The following is a 19,245-nucleotide window of genomic DNA, read 5'->3' as shown; positions in this document are numbered from 1 at the left end:
CCCAGGCCCACTTCTTTACTCCACTTTACATGCTTGCCTGTTTTATCATAGATTAATTGACCATAGGTGCATGGGAGATGATATGTTACCTTGTATTTTCTTTTATTGATATGATGTATTACATTCATGAATTCTGATATGGTGAACCAACCTTGCATTTCTTGCATGTGGATAAATTCTACTTGATCACAGTGTATAATTCTTTTTATATGTTGCTGGATTTCATTTGTAAGTATTCTGTCGAATACTTTTGCATCCATAGTCATAAGAGAGACTGGTCTGTAGTGTTTTTGTGTTTTTTTTTTGCGGTACGCGGGCCTCTCACTGTTGTGGCCTCTCCCGTTCGGAGCACAGGCTCCGGACGCACAGGCTCAGCAGCCATGGCTCACAGGCCCAGCCACTCTGTGGCATATGGGACCTTCCCGGACCGGGGCACGAACCCACATCCCCTGCATCGGCAGGTGGACTCTCAACCACTGCACCACCAGGTAAGCCCCTGTAGTGTTTTTTTTTCTTTTCCTTGTGAAGTCCTTGTCTGGTATTGGTATCAAGTATATATCAAGTGTATATATATATATATATATATATATATATATGTATGTATGTATATGTATGTGTATGTATCAAGTACTCCCTCTTCTACTTTTAGAAGAGTTTGTGAACATTTGCTGTTAACTCTTTTCTAAATATTTGGTAGAGTTCAGCAATGATCCTCCAGACTTGGACTTTCTTTATGGGTGGTCTTTTGATTCCTGCTTCTATCTCTTCACTTGATATAGATCTATTCAGATTGTCTATTTCTTCTTGAGTCAGTTTCAGTAGTTTGTGTCTTTCTAGGAATTTTTCCATTTTATCTAGGTTAAACAATTTGTTCGTGTACAATTGTTCAAGTATTCCTTTATAATAATTGTTATTAATTTAGGGTCAGTAGTAATATCTCTTCTTTCACTTCTGATTCTAGTGTTTGAGTGTTTCTTTTTTTCTTGGCCAATCTAACTAAAGATTTGTCAATTTTGTTGATCATTTCAAAGAACTAGCTTTTGGTTTCATTGATTTCCTCTATTTTTTTCTATTTTCTATTTCATTAAATTCTGCTATAATTATTATTCCCTTCCTTCAGCTTGATCTTAGGTTTGGTTTGCTCTTACTCTTCCACTGTCGTAAGGTAGAAGACTAGGTAATTGATCTTTCTTATTATAGGCATTCTACAGTTATAAACTTCCCTCTAAGCACTCCTTTAGTTGCATCCCACAGGTTTTGATATGTTGTCTTTATTTTCATCCATCTCAAAGTACTTTCTGAATTTGCCTTTGACTTCTTCTTTGACCCATTGCTTACTTTAAAATACACTGCTTAATTTTTACATATTTGTGAGTTCCCCAAAGTTTTCCTGCTATTCATTTCTAATATCACTCCGCTGTGGTTGTAAAACATTTTGTATTACTGCTAAAATTGAATAAGTTTAAATTTTATGCAGGTTTGTTTTATGGCCTAGTATATGGTCTATCTTTGAGAATGTCCTGTGTTTACCTGATAAGCATATATATAGTATTGTTGTTAGGTGGAGTGTTCTATAGATGTCTGTTAGGTATAGTTGGTTTACAGTATTGGTCAAGTCTTATTTTTCCTGTTGATCTTCTGTCTACTTTTTCTGTCCATTATTGCAAGTAGAGTATTGAAGCTTCCAACTATTGTCACTGTCTATTTCTCCCTTCATTTCTGTCAGTTTTTGTTTTACGCATTTTAGTGCTCTGTTATTAGATACATGTTTATAACTGTTATAGTTTCCTAATGTATTACCTTCTTATTATAGAATGTCCCTCTTTATCTCTAATAGTAGAAATAAAGCTATTTTGTTTTAAAGTCTATTTTGTCTGATATCAACGTAGCCATTTGAGCTTTCTCATCATTGCTGTTTGCATGATATATAATTTTCCATCCTTTTACTTTCAGTCTATTTGTATCTTTGAATTTAAAGTATGTTTCTTGTAGACAGCATACACTGGACCATGTGTTTTTTAGTCAGTCTAACAATCATTGCCTTTGCATTAAATTATCCCACCCATTTACACTTAATATAAGTATTGATAATAGCTGGATTTATACCTGCTGTTTTACTTATTGTTTTCCACATATTTTATGTCTTTTTTTGTTTTCTATACCACCATTACTGCTTTCTTCTGCATTAAGTGAATATTTTTTAATGAAGCATTTCAACTTCTTTAATGATTTTTTTACATTATAATTTTCTGAGGGTTTTTTTTAAAATGACTGCTCTAGTGTTTAGCATGTATATTTTATCTTATCCAAATGAGCTTCTGATTTACACCAGGTGATTATATAGAAGGGTTTCTGCTTTATAGCATCATTTCTTTTACCCCCTTTTTTAGTGTTTTTGCAATAAAATTACATCAATTAATGTTACAAATGCAACAATACATTGCTATATAATTATTTCTGTGCCATGTGTAATGACTTCCTTAGCCTAATGCAGTTTTTCTCACACACATATCCTTTGTACCGTTATTGACAAATATATTACACATATATTACATTATAGCCTTAACAATGTATTTTATATTCAATTTATTTTTAAACAGGTTAAAAGAAAAAAGGAGAAAGTATGCATCTCTTATGACTTTTATAATTACATAATGACACTTATTGGTGCCCTTTGTTTATTGTGTGTACTCAAATTACCATCTGAGGTCACCTGCTTTTACCTTGAAGAACTTCTTTTAGTATTTCTTGTAAGGTGTATCTGTCAGAAACAAATTTGCTCAGTATATATATTTTTCTTTATTTTTTGGCTGCGTTGGGTTTTCATTGCTGGGAGCGGGCTTTCTTTAGTTGCAGTGAGCGGGGTCTACTCTTCATTGCACTGCTTGGGCTTCTCACTGTGATGGCTTCTCTGGTTGCAGAGCACGGGCTCTAGGCAGGCGGGCTTCAGTAGTTGCAGCACGTGGGCTCAGTAGTTGTGGCTCGCAGGCTCCAGGGCGCAGGCTCAGTAGTTGTGGCGCACGGGTTTAGTTGCTCTGCGGCATGTGGGATCTTCCCAGACCAGGGCTCAAACCCGTGTCCCCTGCATTGGCAGGCAGATTCTTAACCACTGTGCCACCAGTGAAGTCCCTCCCTCAGTTTCTGATTATCTGAGAAAGTCTATTTCACCTCCATTTTTGAAATATATGTTCACTGGTATAGGATTTTGATTAATAGTTTTTTTTTTCCTTTCAGGGCTTTAAAAATGTTATCCTATTGCCTTCTGGCCTCCGTTGTCTCTGCTGAAAAGTCTGCTATCTAAACCTACAGAACTCCCTTTAAGTGACGCATCATTTTTCTCTTGATGCTTTCAATATTTTGTCTTTGACTTTCACTATTCTTACTATGATGTATCTGTTTGTGCATCTCTTTGTGTTTAATCCTGATTGGATTTTATTGAGCTTCCTGGATATGTAAGTTATTGTTTTTCAATAAATTTATGAAGTTTACAGTCATTATTTCCTTGCATATTTTTTCTGCTCCTTTTTCTCTTCTCCTGGTATGCCCATTATAAATATGTTGGAGCACGTGATTGTATCCCACATTTCTCTGAGGCTCTATTCATTGTTCTTAATTTGTTTTTCTCTCTGTTCTTCAACTTGCATAAAAAGCCTATCTATAAATTCACTTCTTGTTCTGCAGTTCAAATCAGTTAAGCCTCTCTGATGAATTTTTTAATTTTAGTTATTTTACTTTTCAATTCCATAATTTCTTTTGATTCCTTTTTTTAAAAATTTCCATCTCTTGAACATATGTATATGTATAACTGATTCACTTTGTTATAAAGCAGAAACTAACACACCATTGTAAAGCAATTATACCCCAATAAAGATGTTAAAAATAAAAATAAAAAATAAAAAAATTTCCATCTCTTTATTGATATTCTCTATTTGATGTGACCCTATAATCATATTTTCTTTCACGACTTCAATTGTGAGTTCCTTTATGTCTGTGAACATGTCCATAATGGCTACTTTAAAGTCTTTTTTTGATAAATGTGGCCTCTCTGACAGGCAGTTTCTGTGGCCTGCTTTTTGTTGTGGCCTGGGTCATACTTTCCTGTTTCTTTATATGTTTCATAGTTTGCTGTTGTTGGAAACCAGACATTTTAGATAACATGTTGTACCACGTCTAGGTACTGGTACACCTCTACCCTTCTGGAGCATGTTCTTGTTATTTGCTTGTTTATTTGTTTAGTGACTGGCTGGATTGTTTTAGTGAAGTTTATTCCCCCATACACAGTGATCAGCTTCTAATGTTGTTCCTCAGGGGAGGCACAGCCTTGGTATATCCACCACTACCCTCAGATCACTGGATCACCATGGTTTGGGCAGGGCTCTCTTCCTGCCTTTTCTTAACCAAGCCCAGCTGTTAAAATCCAAAAAGTGTGGCTGGTTGCTCTTTTTTTTTTTTAATATCTATTTATTTGGCTGCATCGGGTCTTAGTTGAGGCACGGGACTTCTCTCTAGTTGTGCGCAGGCTTAGCTGCCCCATGGTATGTGGGAGCTTAGTTCCCCAATCAGGGATCAAACCTGCATCCCCTGCATTGGAAGGTGGCTTCTTAACCACTGGACTACCAGGGAAGTCCCTGGTTGTTCTATTATTTTCAACAATGCCCTGGAGCATAAACTGGTCTATAAACAATCCTATCAAGTTCTGGTTCCTTTGAAGAACAGTTTCTGAGATCAGAGTTTGATTTTTCTTCTGACCTTAGGAAGGCTCTTGTGATGTTTTACTCCCTGGTTCTTACCTGCAAACTAGCTGGCCTATACTTTAGCCTGCTCGAATCTCCTCTGAAATGCCTGTAACCACAACCTCCACAGTTCTTGTGTGTGCCTTCAGGCTTGAACTTCTTCACTCCCCATTGCAAATGAAGCCAGTTCCCTTGGGAAGAAATTAGGAGCTATATGTGTTATGGTCTGTTTCTCCCTCTGGGCAAATCTCTGAGCCAGGACTCTGAAGCTAGGCTGGGGACAATGGAAAAATTTTCCTTGAGTAACACTCCCTCTCTAGGAGCTGAGCTCAGTGCAGAGAAAAGGGACACAATCTCAATTCTCCCAGCTTGACTCTCTTGGGATGACCCACCAACTTATAACCCAAGGCAAGAGTGATCTGGGTCCCAGTATTCTCAGCATGCCACACCCAAACTCCACAAGTCAGGGCTGGGTGGAAGAAGGAGTCCCCACTGTTCAACTGCTCTCACCCAGGACTTAGCAACAGCAATAGGTAGCTGGGGCAGGATAAGAAATGCTGATGTCCAGTTCCTCCGGGAAGAAAGCCATTAGTATAGGTGAAAGGAGGGGACCAGAGGGCAGGCCTGTGTTCTTGGCTACAGTAACCTTGAGTGTAATCTCCACCTTGCTGAGCTGGCTAGGGGGAAGAAGGAAGCAGTACTGGCTTAAAAACCACAGACACTCTTACTTCTTACTAAATTTTCACAGATATTCTTGAATAAATGTTTCTTCAGTTGCTGTTCACCCTTAGAAACATTTCCAGAGACTTTAAAAGGCTGGATTTTAGGGGTTTTTAAAATCACTTTCACCAGTTTCACTGGGGAGCAGGGCAGCAGAGCTCCTCATGCTATCCTGCCAGAAGTTGATCACCAAGGTTGCCCACTCTCACCACTCTTATTCAACATAGTTTTGGAAGTTTTAGCCACAGCAATCAGAGAAGAAAAGGAAATAAAAGGAATCCAAATCGGAAAAGAAGAAGTAAAGCTGTCACTGTTTGCAGATGACATGATACTACACATAGAGAATCCTAAAGATGCTACCAGAAAACTACTAGAGCTAATCAATGAATTTGGTAAAGTAGTAGGATACAAAATTAATGCACAGAAATCTCTGGCATTCCTATACACTAATGATGAAAAATCTGAAAGTGAAATCAAGAAAACACTCCCATTTACCAATGCAACAAAAAGAATAAAATATCTAGGAATAAACCTACCTAAGGAGACAAAAGACCTGTATGCAGAAAATTATAAGACACTGATGAAAGAAATTAAAGATGATACAAATAGATGGAGAGATATACCATGTTCTTGGATTGGAAGAATCAACATTGTGAAAATGACTCTACTCCCCAAAGCAATCTATAGATTCAAGGCAATCCCTATCAAACTACCACTGGCATTTTTCACAGAACTAGAACAAAAATTTTCACAATTTGTATGGAAACACAAAAGACCCCAAAGAGCCAAAGCAATCTTGAGAATGAAAAACGGAGCTGGAGGAATCAGGCTCCCTGGCTTCAGACTATACTACAAAGCTACAGTAATCAAGACAGTATGGTACTGGCACAAAAACAGAAAGATAGATCAATGGAACAGGATAGAAAGCCCAGAGATAAACCCATACACATAGGGTCACCTTATCTTTGATAAAGGAAGCAAGAATATACAGTGGAGAAAAGACAGCCTCTTCAATGGGAAAACTGGACAACTACATGTAAAAGTATGAGATTAGATCACTCCCTAACACCATACACAAAAATAAGCTCAAAATGGATTAAAGACCTAAATGTAAGGCCAGAAACTATCAAACTCTTAGAGGAAAACATAGGCAGAACACTCTATGACATAAATCACAGCAAGATCCTTTCTGACTCACCTCCTAGAAAAATGGAAATAAAAACAAAAATAAACAAATGGGACCTAATGAAACTTCAAAGCTTTTGCTCAGCAAAGGAAACCATAAACAAGACAAAAAGGCAACCCTGAGAATGGGAGAAAATATTTGCAAATGAAGCAACTGACAAAGGATTAATCTCCAAAATTTACAAGCAGCTCATGCAGCTCAATAATAAAGAAACAAACAACCCAATCCAAAAATGGGCAGAAGACCTAAATAGACATTTCTCCAAAGAAGATATACAGATTGCCAACAAACACACAAAAGAATGCTCAACATCATTAATCATTAGAGAAATGCAAATCAAAACTACAACGAGATATCATCTCACACCAGTCAGAATGGCCATCATCAAAAAATCTAGAAACAATAAATGCTGGAGAGGGTGTGGAGAAAAGGGAACACTCTTGCACTGCTGGTGGGAATGTGAATTGGTTCAGCCACTATGGAGAACAGTATGGAGGTTCCTTAAAAAACTACAAATAGAACTACTATATGACCCAGCAATCCCACTACTGGGCATATACCCTGAGAAAACCAAAATTCAAAAAGAGTCATGTACCAAAATGTTCATTGCAGCTCTATTTACAATAGCCTGGAGATGGAAACAACCTAAGTGCCCATCATCGGATGAATGGATAAAGAAGATGTGGCACATGTATACAATGGAATATTACTCAGCCATAAAAAGAAACGAAATTGAGCTATTTGTAATGAGGTGGATAGACCTAGAGTCTGTCATACAGAGTGAAGTAAGTCAGAAAGAAAAAGACAAATACCGTATGCTAACACATATATATGGAAGTTAAGAAAAAAAAAAATGTCATGAAGAACCTAGGGGTAAGACAGGAATAAAGACACAGACCTACTGGAGAACGGACTTGAGGATATGGGGAGGGGGAAGGGTGAGCTGTGACAGGGCGAGAGAGAGGCATGGACATATATACACTAACAAACATAAGGTAGATAGCTAGTGGGAAGCAGCCGCATGGCACAGGGATATTGGCTCGGTGCTTTGTGACCGCCTGGAGGGGTGGGATAGGGAGGGTGGGAGGGAGGGAGACGCAAGAGGGAAGAGATATGGGAACATATGTATATGTATAACTGATTCACTTTGTTATAAAGCAGAAACTAACACACCATTGTAAAGCAATTATACCCCAATAAAGATGTTAAAAAAAAAAAAGTTGATCACCCATTTGTCATTTAACGTGGAGGTGAAGGAAGCAAAGTGCTGGGGCCGTATATGTGCTATCTCATTTTATCTTCACAACTGTAAGGCAGATATGACAGATCTGACTTTTATAGACCATGAAACTGAGTTCCAAAGTCCCAGTAAAAAAGCAAATAGTGGCAACAATCTGATTCAAAACCAGGTATAACTGCCTCCAAAGCTCATGTTCTTGATTAAGCCCATCCCTTCATCTCTGATACAGATAGTTTTAAAAATGAGACCTCATGAGACAGTTATATCCCTGTGCAGGCACAATAATTTCTTTAGGTGATACATCAATTTCTTCCTCCTCCAGATCTTTTATAATAATACCATGAGAAGTACTACTCTGTTTCCTCATGCTTTGAGCTACATTCCCACAAAGAATCTATCTTTTATCTTTTCTGTACTTTTGAAATCTGTTTTCCTAAAGAGCAAAGTAGGTATGATGTGCACTGTGTTTGGTTCTTTGATTATTATGAACATTAAGATGACAAGGTCTCTTTGCTCCCAAGATTACCATTATGCATAAGCACAGATGCAAAGCCAAGCAAAAATGTCATTAAGAAGTGATACCTCCTTTAAAAAAGACTCACACTTATTTTGAAGATTCTTAGATACAAAATTGTCAGATTTATGGGGAAAGTTTAACATACCAAAATATTCATAGTCACAACTCACAGTCATTAATGAGAAGATTCCACTTTAAAAGTGATATCATGCTCTTTAATATATTTTAAAAAACGAAGTGCCAATATTTTGAAAATTAAAAAAATTCTTACCATCCAGATTTAAACTAAAACAAAATCTAAAAAAATAATCTAAATAAACCTAAAATATATAAGAAGAAACCTTTCTCTATATTCACATGCCAAAAAAGAAATAAAATTTAAAAATAAAAAGACATGTCAATCTAGATTTGAAAGTTTAGTCATTATCTCTATTTGGCTCCATTTATCATTGTTACCAAAAAAAAAAAAAAAAAAAAAAATGGGGGGGTGCCAGTTTTTACCACCTCAAAAAGTCATATTTCCTGGTAACAAATTCTCCTGCTTAATTCTGACGTTGTGCTAACCTAAGCGTTAGAGGAAAAAAAGAATAGCTACTGAAGACAAAACGTCCTAAATTACAAGAATCATTAAGGGAACTGTGAACACGTGGTAAGGAATAGAGTTACATGTTATATTTAAATAAATGTTAAAGAATGCATTAGGGTGAGACTGTTTGCTCCGAGTGGCTATTTCACACACAACAGAGGCCCACCACACTTGTAAGTGTTCTGTCACACTTGGTCACCCCAATTAGAATCTGGCAATAGGAAAGACCCTCAAAAGTTCAGAGAAATGTTTGTTTTTGAAGATCTTTAATCTCAACCATCAACACCTTACTGAAATAAACAAAACACCTTTGCTAAGGAAACAAAGATGGTGAAGACTTAAAAGAGATGAATCAAAAATAATTATAATTACTTTGTTGATAGAAAATGACAGCACTGGAGGACAGCATCAAGTCACAGCTGCTCAAGTGACAACGGCATCGAACGGCTATTTTAAGTTTGCCGTGGTGTGCTCAATAGCTGTTTGAAGAATGCAGTAAATGTACTTACCAAATATTTCCCCTCCACTAGCATATTCTGTCACCAGATAAATCATCCGTTCTGTCTCCATAACCTGGTGCAAAGGCAGGAAAGTGACAGTGATACAAATGACAGGGTGATATCACAGGAAGAGAAACGAATGAATCTTCTTTTGTCATTTGAAGTATTAATAACCATTACTGCCTAAAGGAAACTTAAAACATCAGGGGATTGGGAGGGTGACAGACATAAACGTTATTAAGAAGAAAGGGGGAAAACAGGTATTCCTCCAAGTTCTTAAAAGTAGGAAATATTTCCTACTTGAGAGAGTCCTTTTGTCATCCCAGGAGGCCTCTGCAACTTTTTAAGCTCCACAAAACTGAGAAGCGAAGAAGCTGCCAAGAACCAAAAAGTTCACATTTGACAGTGATCACCTGAAGCTCAAAAATGTCCCCCGCAAAACCCAACCGAAACAAAACTTAGGGAGAACAACAGGAATCACTTAAGAACTGCACAAATATCACCTATGGCTGTGCTGTTTTTAAATGGAAATGACAACTTTCCTGTCCACCATCCTTTTATTCAAAACTGGGAACGATAATATAAATATTCAACACTTCAATAATATAAACGACTTACTTGTATTTTTATCTTAGTCTCTATTTTGCCACTGTTTACAAAATTAGTTGTAGTGTGTTGTCAGTTCCTTCTTCCTTTTTACCTTTTTCATTAAATATTTATTAAAGTAATATATGAGTATATATGTTCATTATAAACATTTTAAATACCCAGTATATAAACAAAAGAGCAAAGGTTTTCCTCTTTCCAACCCCCTCCATTTTATTCCTCAGTGGAAACACTGTTTATAGCTTATTCTATAACATTTTAGAGCAGTGCTGTCCAATAGAAACATTGTGAGTCTCATATAAAATTTTAACTTTTCTAGTAGCCACATTAGAAAAGAAAAAGTTAATTCTAATAATATATTTTATTATCATTAATATTATTTCAAAAATTTTTAATTGTAAACAGCTCCAATTTTTATATTTACATTAATATTAAGTGAAAGTAAAAATCCAGTTCCTCATTCACTCTAGCCACATGTTAATACACAATAACCACATGTGGCTAGTGGCTATCATAGTAGGCAATACAGTTTTACACTTTCACTATGCTTCAAGGTTAATTATTTTATCAAATCATTCCCTAGTCACTTTATTTTTGACATCTCTATACGTTAATACCATAACAGTATCATACATTACCTTATAATAATAGATCTATTTCTTCTTTTCAAGAGTTTCATAGTACTCCATTGTATGTATGCATATTCTTTTAATTTTTCAATCTAATAACTGTGTCATTTTTTTCACTTTAATTTAAAAACTCTCTATAGACTGGTGATACTAGCCCACTGTTACATGTATTGCTTCCAAGTTCTTTATATGTTGACTTATATAACAAAAAGTAAGTACCCTAAATATATGCAGTTGTTTAGGAAAAAAAAGAAAAGGAAAAAAAAATGTCATAATGTATATCTCCTTTGTACCAGGCCTTTTATTGACCGTAAATCTTTTAAATTTTATTGAAGTACAGTTGATTTACAGTGTTGTTTTTAATTTCAGATTTTTTTGAAAAGAACTTTGCAGGAGTTCAAAAACTTTCCTATATAGTTATCTATATTTGGCTCACTCTATAAACCCGAAGAGACTAAAGCTTTAACAAATGACCTGAAAACTGCCTTGACAACTCAACAGCCATTCTTCACCTTGGCAGTTCAGAATCTCCCATTAACAATATTAGCTGCCAGAGAGCAAAATTAAAGCTTAAGAAAGGGCAATGTTCAAAGCCAGGGCTGAAAGTATATAAACCTTATAGGCTAATGAAATCTTGGGTAAGAAAGGTAAATTTGCAGATTTCAGTTATAAGGTTAGTACCTATAAGTTAACCTCTTGAGAAAGATCAGCCTAATAAGCTCTACAACTATTTAAAGATGATTTACTTTAAAAAGTGAGGTCAAGGGCTTCCCTGGTGGCGCAGTGGTTGAGAGTCCACCTGCCGATGCAGGGGACACGGGTTCGTGCCCCGGTCCGGGAAGATGCCACATGCCGCAGAGCGGCTGGGCCCGTGAGCCATGGCCGCTGAGCCTGCGCGTCCGGAGCCTGTGCTCCGCAACGGGAGAGGCCACAGCGGTGAGAGGCCCGCGTACCGCAAGAAGAAAAAAAAAAAAAAAAAGTGAGGTCAAGAAGTTTACTCAACCTGTCAGGATAGGAAGGAAGCAGAGGTTAGACACCTCTGAGTTTGCAGATACAGGTCTTCAGACAACCCCAGAAACCTTTCATGGGTTTCCTTCTGGGGTACAGTGGAGGTGTGGTTCAACATAATTTAGTGTGATGGATTTCAACAAGCCTGCTCCTGCTGATCTAATTCATTTCATTATGTGAGCAGCTGATGCCAGAGACGAGCCCTAACACTGTAGCCTTAACCGTATACACTAATATCAAGACATGCTTTCTTTCCCATGAAAGCAACAGACTATGAAAGCTTCCCCTTTGGGCCTTGGTCAATGTACTCTTCACACTCTTACACATGATCCCGGATCTGGGCCAGTAACCACTTACTGCAGACTAACAGCAGCAAATGAATTGAGGGGGTGGCCACATCCTGCAGAACCAGGTGATGGCTGATCTGGTAGAAAGCAGTGAGCAGGGCTGGCCCTATGTACAGGCAGAGCTCATGGCTGCCAACACGCTGCAATTTGAGAAGCACCTCAAAGCTCTACCTCTCCCAAAATACCTCCTCTACCAGCCTGCTAAGGCAAGGTCCTCCTCTCCTATCTGGCTTAAAATTCCAGTCATTAGATTTACTGCTTTTGCTATAGGCTAGGGAATGACTTTTGATGAAGGCATGAAATATGCATGCTTCTTGGAAGATAAGAAAACTAGAACAGAAATCTCTTCCATTACACAGAATCAACCTCTTGGTTATCAAAGTAATCAAATGCTATCTTAGAAAACTAAGTCTAGTACCCTGTTAGAATAGAAAGGAGGTAGGCTCTGACTCATACAAGAAGCCATGCTTAAAATATCCTTTGCCATCATAATTCATAACATGATCACAGAAATTAGTATTTAAATAATATTGTAAAAATTAATATTACTTTCACCCCTCAAAATTCTGTTCCTTTTGGGTTCCCCATTCTGCTTTAAGATTCTGACCTAAATAAGTAAGTTCTCATCACCTTTTTGTGTAACTCTAAGAATGGCATCCAAGTTTTAAAGAACAAATTATAAAGGCCTACTTAGGTAAGTTAGACCTTACCAGTAAATACCCAAGGGAAACAGAAGTACTGAGTCGGGGGATAATAGGGTAGGATAAATAATAGGATGAATATATGAACATAGAAACAAAAAAAAGTTGCAGATGTTCACCCACCCACCTTCCCTTCAAAAGTAACCACAGACACAAGTGACCATTCTGGGTTCTTTGTTGCCATACACTACACCACTAGTGATCCTACCTGGTAAAGCCTGATAATATGGGGGTGGCAAAGCATCTTCATAATTTGAACTTCTCGGAAAATCTTCTTCAAGTTTTCTTCATCCAGCTGGGTCTTATCTATGATCTTGATAGCAACCTGACAACAGAGAAAGAAAATTTACTCTGATGCATTATTTATTATTTTTTAATAAATTTATTTATTTATTTTTGGCTGTGTTGCATCTTCCTTGCTGCACACGGGCTTTATCTAGTTGTGGCGAGCGGGGCCTACTCTTCGCTGCAGTGGCTTCTCTTGTTGGAGAGCATGGACTCTAGGCACACAGGCTTAGCAGTTGTGGCGCACAGGCTTAGCTGCTCTGCAGCATGTGGAATCTTCCTGGACCAGGGCTCGAACCCGTGTCCCCTGCATTGGCAGGCAGATTCTTAACCACTGAGCCACCAGGGAAGCCCTCTGATGCATTATTAAAAGGAGTTTACTAAGGAAAATTAAATCCACTTTAAAACGTATTCTACAAAATACAAACTGCCAGTATTTTGTTTACAGAATGCCAATGAAGAAAATAAATTCACTCTTTTTAGAAAGACAGAAAATGGACTTCCCTGGTGGCGCAGTGGTTAAGAATCTGCCTGCCAATGCAGGGGACACAGATTCGAGCCCTGGTCCGGGAAGATCCCACATGCCACGGAGCAACTAAGCCCATGCGCCACAATTACTGAGCCTGCTCTCTAGAGCCCGCGAGCCACAACTACTGAGCCCACATGCCACAACTACTGAAGCCCGCACGCCTAGAGCCCGTGATCTGCAACAAGAGAAGTCACCGCAATGAGAAGCCTACGCACAATGAAGAGTAGCCCCCACTCACCGCAACTAGAGAAAGCCTGCACACAGCAACAAAGACCCAATGAAGAAAGTAAGGAAGGAAGGAAGGGAGAAGGGGAGGGAGGGAGGGAGACAGGAAATGGATTCCTAGCAATTTGGTCTCAAAGGAACAGACTCCTAAAGCTAATGGGTCTTCTGCCATTTCTTAAATTGCTGCTACAGTAAAACCCCAGGACAAAATACTTCATTACTCTGCAGATGCAGTTACATTTTAGGCAAATCATGCTGGGTGCAGAGAATGGTATGTAGGGCCTCTTATTAAGACAAGAAGCTTATATCATAAGTAAGTGATGACTTAGTAAGGGCTGACCAGAAATTCCACAGGTGCATCCCACACCTCACCAGGTGCTTCTGTAACTCAGTAACAGTAGTAGTAGTGGTGATGGTGGTGGTGGTACCAGCAGCAGTTACTATATACTGAACACTAACTGTATGCCAGGCATAATCCTTAGTGCTTTGCAAGTACTGACTCATTTAAACCTTACAACACTCCATATTATTATCAACCTTATTTTACAAATATGGAAACTGAGACACAAAGAGATTAAGTAATTACCCAAGATTAAGTAATTTATAGCTAGTATGTGGTAGAGCCAAGATTGAAGCCCAGGTATCTCAGCTTTGGAATCAAATTCTTAATGATAACCCTGCAAAAATCTGGAGATCTTTCTGTGCTGTATACACACTGCTTCAGTATAAAGCAGCTTTCTACTTCGCTCCTAATTCTTAAGATACTCAGCAGCATACATATTTAAAAACAGAACGAACGATGAAAGACTTTTAAAATTACTAAATCTAAACTTCGTTATTCTCAGTGAAATACTCAAAATATTGGAGTGCCCCCGAATATCTCTATATCTCAGTTTCAATTACTCAATCAGTATGTAATCAATGAATACTAGTTGGACGAAGGACCAGGACTAGGCAAATTCTAGCCCCTTTCAGTTCTTAAAATTCTATGATTCTATACACTGGGGGAAGAAAATAAAATTTATACTAATTGAGAAAAAAAGGAAAAAGAAAAAACAGGGAAGCAAAACTGTCAATACTAAAAAGTTTAGCCCAAGGATATAAAGACAGTATGGAACTGTACGTGGTAGATGATTCGAATGTATGAATGAACAACATAACAATAACTTTGTTTGGAGCTGTTTCAGATGTAGAATGAGGACTAATGGGAGAAAGGTACAGGCAGACAAATTTCAGCTCAATTCAGAGTTAAGCCCTGCCTAATGATGGAATGTGATAAAATGAGGTGGGTGTAGCTTGAGTTTCAGAGATTAACCAGACACAGCCTTCACTTCAGTGAGCTCACAATCTAGTAGAGGAAAAAATATGTGAAACAGCCAACTATACAACATTGGAAATACAATCAATAAAGCTATGTACACAGTATAAGTAGAAAAGAGGATGAAGTATGACCTTCACTTGGGGGGAGAATAAGTAGACATAGGGAAAGACTTCACAAAGAAGAGAGAACTTGAGAAGAGACAGAATTGAGATGGGCAGAAAAGAAGGAAGAGAATTTTATAAGGAACAACAGCAGAATCATTAACAAGTCCTACCAGCTGCCTGACCTCCTAATAAGTCTTGAACCATATGACCCGCGATCACGAGCATTTCTACTCCTCATCACTGTGTCAGATCACACACAGTGTGCTGTCTAATATAGTAGGGACCAGCCACATGTGATTACTGAGCACTTGAAATGTGCACGTAAAATATACACCAGATTTCAAAGACTTAATATTAAAAAGGGAATATAAACTATCTTACTGATAATTTGTACATTGATTACATGTAGAAATAACATTCTGGATATACTAGGTAAATAAAATATATTATTAAAACTAATTTCAATGAAAAGGCAATCCTATGGAACGGGAAAAATATTTACAAATCACATATCTGATAAGGGATTACAAACCAAAATATAGAAGGAATTCATACAACTCAGTTTAAAAAAAAAACCCCAATTCAAAAATGGGCAAAGGACCTAAACAGACATTTTTCCAAGGAGGACATACAAATGGCCAACAGGTACATGAAATGGTATTCAACATCACTGGTCACCAGGGAAATGCAAATCAAAACCACAATGAGACACCACCTCCTGCCTGTTAGGATGTCTACTATCAAAAACACAAAAGAGGGCTTCCCTTGGTGGCGCAGTGGTTGAGAGTCCTCCTGCCGATGCAGGGGACACGGATTCGTGCCCCGGTCCAGGAAGATCCCATATGCCGTGGAGCGGTTGGGCCCGTGAGCCATGGCTGCTGAGCCTGCGCGTGCTCCACAACAGGAGAGGCCACAACAGTGAGAGGCCCGCGCACCGTAAAAAAAAAAGATAAATGCTGGCAAGGAAATGGAGAAAGGGGAACCCTTTTACACTGGTGGTGGGAATGTAAACTGGTACAGCCACTCTGAAAACAGTATGGAGGTTCCTCAAGAAATTAAAAAATTGACCTACCATATGATCCAGCAATCTCACTTCTGGGTGGGAAACAAAAGGAAACAAAATCATTATCTCAAAGAGATTATCTGTACTCTGATGTTCATTCAACAGTCAAGGTACCAGAAATGACCTAAGCGTCCATCAAAGATGAATGGATAAAAAAATGTGGTGTATGTATACTACTGAATATTATTGAGCCTTAAAAAAGGAAATCCTGTCATTTGCAACCAGTGGATGAACTTGGAGGACATAATCGTAAGTGAAATAAGTCAAAGACAAATATCACATTACCGCATGGTATCACCTACATGTAAAATTTAAAAAAGAACGAAAGAACAAACGAACAAAAGAAAGAAAGAGTCAAACTCATAGAAACAGAAAGTAGAAAAGTGGCTGCCAGAGGCTGAGAGGTGGGGAAAATAGGAAGAGGTTGGTAAATGGGTACAAACTTTCAGTTATAAAATGAATAAGGTCTGAGGATCTAATGTAAAAAATGATGACTACAGTTGATAACACTGTGCTGTAGCATTGAAATCTGTTGAGAGTAAAACTTAAATATTCTCACCATATAGAAAAAAAAGATAAATATGTCAGGTGATAGATATGTTAATTAACTCAAGGGGTAAACCCTTTCACAGTGCATACATATCAAAACATCACATTGAACAATTTAAGTATCTTACAATTCTATTTGTTAATTACACTTCAATAAAGAGGGGTGGGGGGGAACCTAACTAATTTCACCTGTTTTTACTTTTTGAAATATGACTACTCAAAAAGTAAAAATTATATACATGGCCCTCATTTTATTGGACAGCACTGGTCTAGATGATACCAATAAGCTAGCTACCAATTAAAGCAGGTATTCCACGAAAATGACTTCTGAAATACTTGACCCAATACTGAGAATTGCCAGCCACCTATCTCAAAGAAACTTGGCAGGCTACAAGGCACTCAATGCTCAACACTGCCTCGGGGAGAATCTAAAATAAGGTCTCAAAAGTTGCATTCCAAGAACTCAATTTAATTCCATTAAAAATTGTTTACTGAGCAACTGACTGGCTTAAGGCAGTGCCCTCGAGCAGCTCACCAGCAGCTACTCTCAACAGGGATTCTGTGAGACAATTAAGTTTTACACTCAGTTTTACAGCAGTTCTCAAACTTTTTGGTCTTGGGATTCCTTCTCTTAAAAATTACTGAGAACCTTCAAAGAAGTTTTGTTTATATGGGTAATATCTATCAATATTTACTTAGAAATTAGATTAAAATTACAATCAGAAATTAAAACAAAATTTTAAAGCAGAAGAATACACATGCACACATTTCATCAGCCATCAGAGTAATCATATCATCAAACATCAGGTGGTCTTTTGAAATCTCCACTGCATAATTATGAGAGAATGAGAGTGAAAAATGAAAATAATGTTTGAATATTTATAAAAACAGTTTTGACCTAGGGACTCACTGAAAGAGTTTTGGAGACTCTGGGGTCCCTGGATCAAACATTGAGAACAACAAGGCATCACTGTATGTAATGAATTAACTTCTTGCCTAGGTATCTAGAATGGTACTGAAACAGGAGGGAAGGGGGCAGAACACAACCTTTAAAAGAATGACATGGGGGCTTCCCTGGTGGCGCAGTGGTTGGGAGTCTGCCTGCTAATGCAGGGGACACGGGTTCGAGCCCTGGTCTGGGAAGATCCCACATGCCGCGGAGCAACTAGGCCCGTGAGCCACAACTACTGAGCCTGCGCGTCTGGAGCCTGCGCTCCTCAACAAGAGAGGCCGCGACAGTGAGAGGCCCGCGTACCGCGATGAAGAGTGGCCCCCGCTCGCCGCAACTGGAGAGAGCCCTCGCACAGAAACGAAGACCCAAGACAGCCTAAAATAAATAAATAAATAAATTTAAAAAAAAAAAAAAAAAAAAAAGAATGACATGGCCATAGGACATGACAAAAACTGGTTAGAACCAACTAAGTCCAAGATGGCGGAAGATGTGACTTCCACTGGACCTTAAGCCTCATTATATGCTCACTGTAATACATTAGCATATGCTAAATGACACACCCACCAGAGCCATGACAGCTCTGAGGCTAACCATAAAAGGTCAAAAAGTGAGCAGTGGCCCAATTCCTGGAAATCCCTTCCCCAAAATAATTGGAATAATTCTCCCACTCATTAGGCTACGAAATTACCCAGCCCATAAAAACTAATCATGTCATATTTCGGGGCCTCTCACCTTCTGCGATGGCCCACATTCTGTCTGTGGAGTGTGTTTCATTCTAAATAAATCCACTTCTTACCAATCACTTTGTCTCTCACTGAACTCTTTCTGTGACGAGACATCAAGAAACTGAGCTTCATTAAGTCCTGAGACCAGGTGTGTGATCTCAATTAAAAGACCGTGGGTTCAAGTCCCAATCTGAGTTGCACGGTTTCAGTACCACCTTTGGGAAAACTGAGAAAATCTTCACTCAATTTTTTTTTTTCCTGTAGGACTTAATTCCTTCTATAAGAATTAATTCATTCTCAGTTGAGATGGCTTCTAGAAAAGGAATTTAAATGTCTTTGCAATCAGCCTTGGTGAAAAGCTTTTTCCTTTTAAACTTACTAGAAAATAGAATTGTCATCAGGAAACAGGTTTAATGCAACCCAAAACCACCACAAACTGCACAAGCTAGACTATAAGCACTAAATGGCCATGATTAAAGATGTACCATATGTACCACGGTCAGGACGTAGGCTGGTCATACTCTTGGGAAGATCCTGACCTTTGCGCTGGAACCAATCAAGGAGTTGGTATTTTAGTTTGTAACAAATATTCAGATCAAGTACTAAGGGGCAAAGACATACATTTGGAAAGAACCCATTACTCCATCCATTTTACATACCATCATAACTGTTTCTGGGAAAATATGCAGCTGTCAAGCCTAAGGAATGACTGAGATGTT

The 19,245-nt window shown here is 38.1% G+C and overlaps 1 protein-coding gene across 5 annotated transcripts in view; it reads right to left on the bottom strand.

The window, feature by feature from the left end:
- The window catches only part of SIK3 (SIK family kinase 3), a 247,332-nt gene that overhangs the window by 95,893 nt on the left and 132,194 nt on the right, over positions 1-19,245 (bottom strand). For all 5 annotated transcript variants that reach the window (XR_012333315.1, XM_019941850.3, XM_019941852.3 and 2 more), the window contains exons 2-3: positions 12,982-13,098; positions 9,492-9,555 (exon numbers count right to left, since the gene is read on the bottom strand). Coding sequence is in view for 4 of the 5 variants with exons in the window: in XM_019941850.3 (XP_019797409.2) it covers positions 9,492-9,555; positions 12,982-13,098 (181 nt within the window). In the remaining variant the exon portion in view is untranslated. The remainder of the gene's footprint in view (positions 1-9,491; positions 9,556-12,981; positions 13,099-19,245) is intronic.

The sequence above is a fragment of the Tursiops truncatus genome, chromosome 8 (genome assembly GCF_011762595.2).
Source record: "Tursiops truncatus isolate mTurTru1 chromosome 8, mTurTru1.mat.Y, whole genome shotgun sequence".
Taxonomy (NCBI): Eukaryota; Metazoa; Chordata; class Mammalia; order Artiodactyla; family Delphinidae; genus Tursiops; species Tursiops truncatus.
Note: the sequence above shows the minus strand (reverse complement) of the source record. Positions and strands in the feature narration are given on the sequence as shown.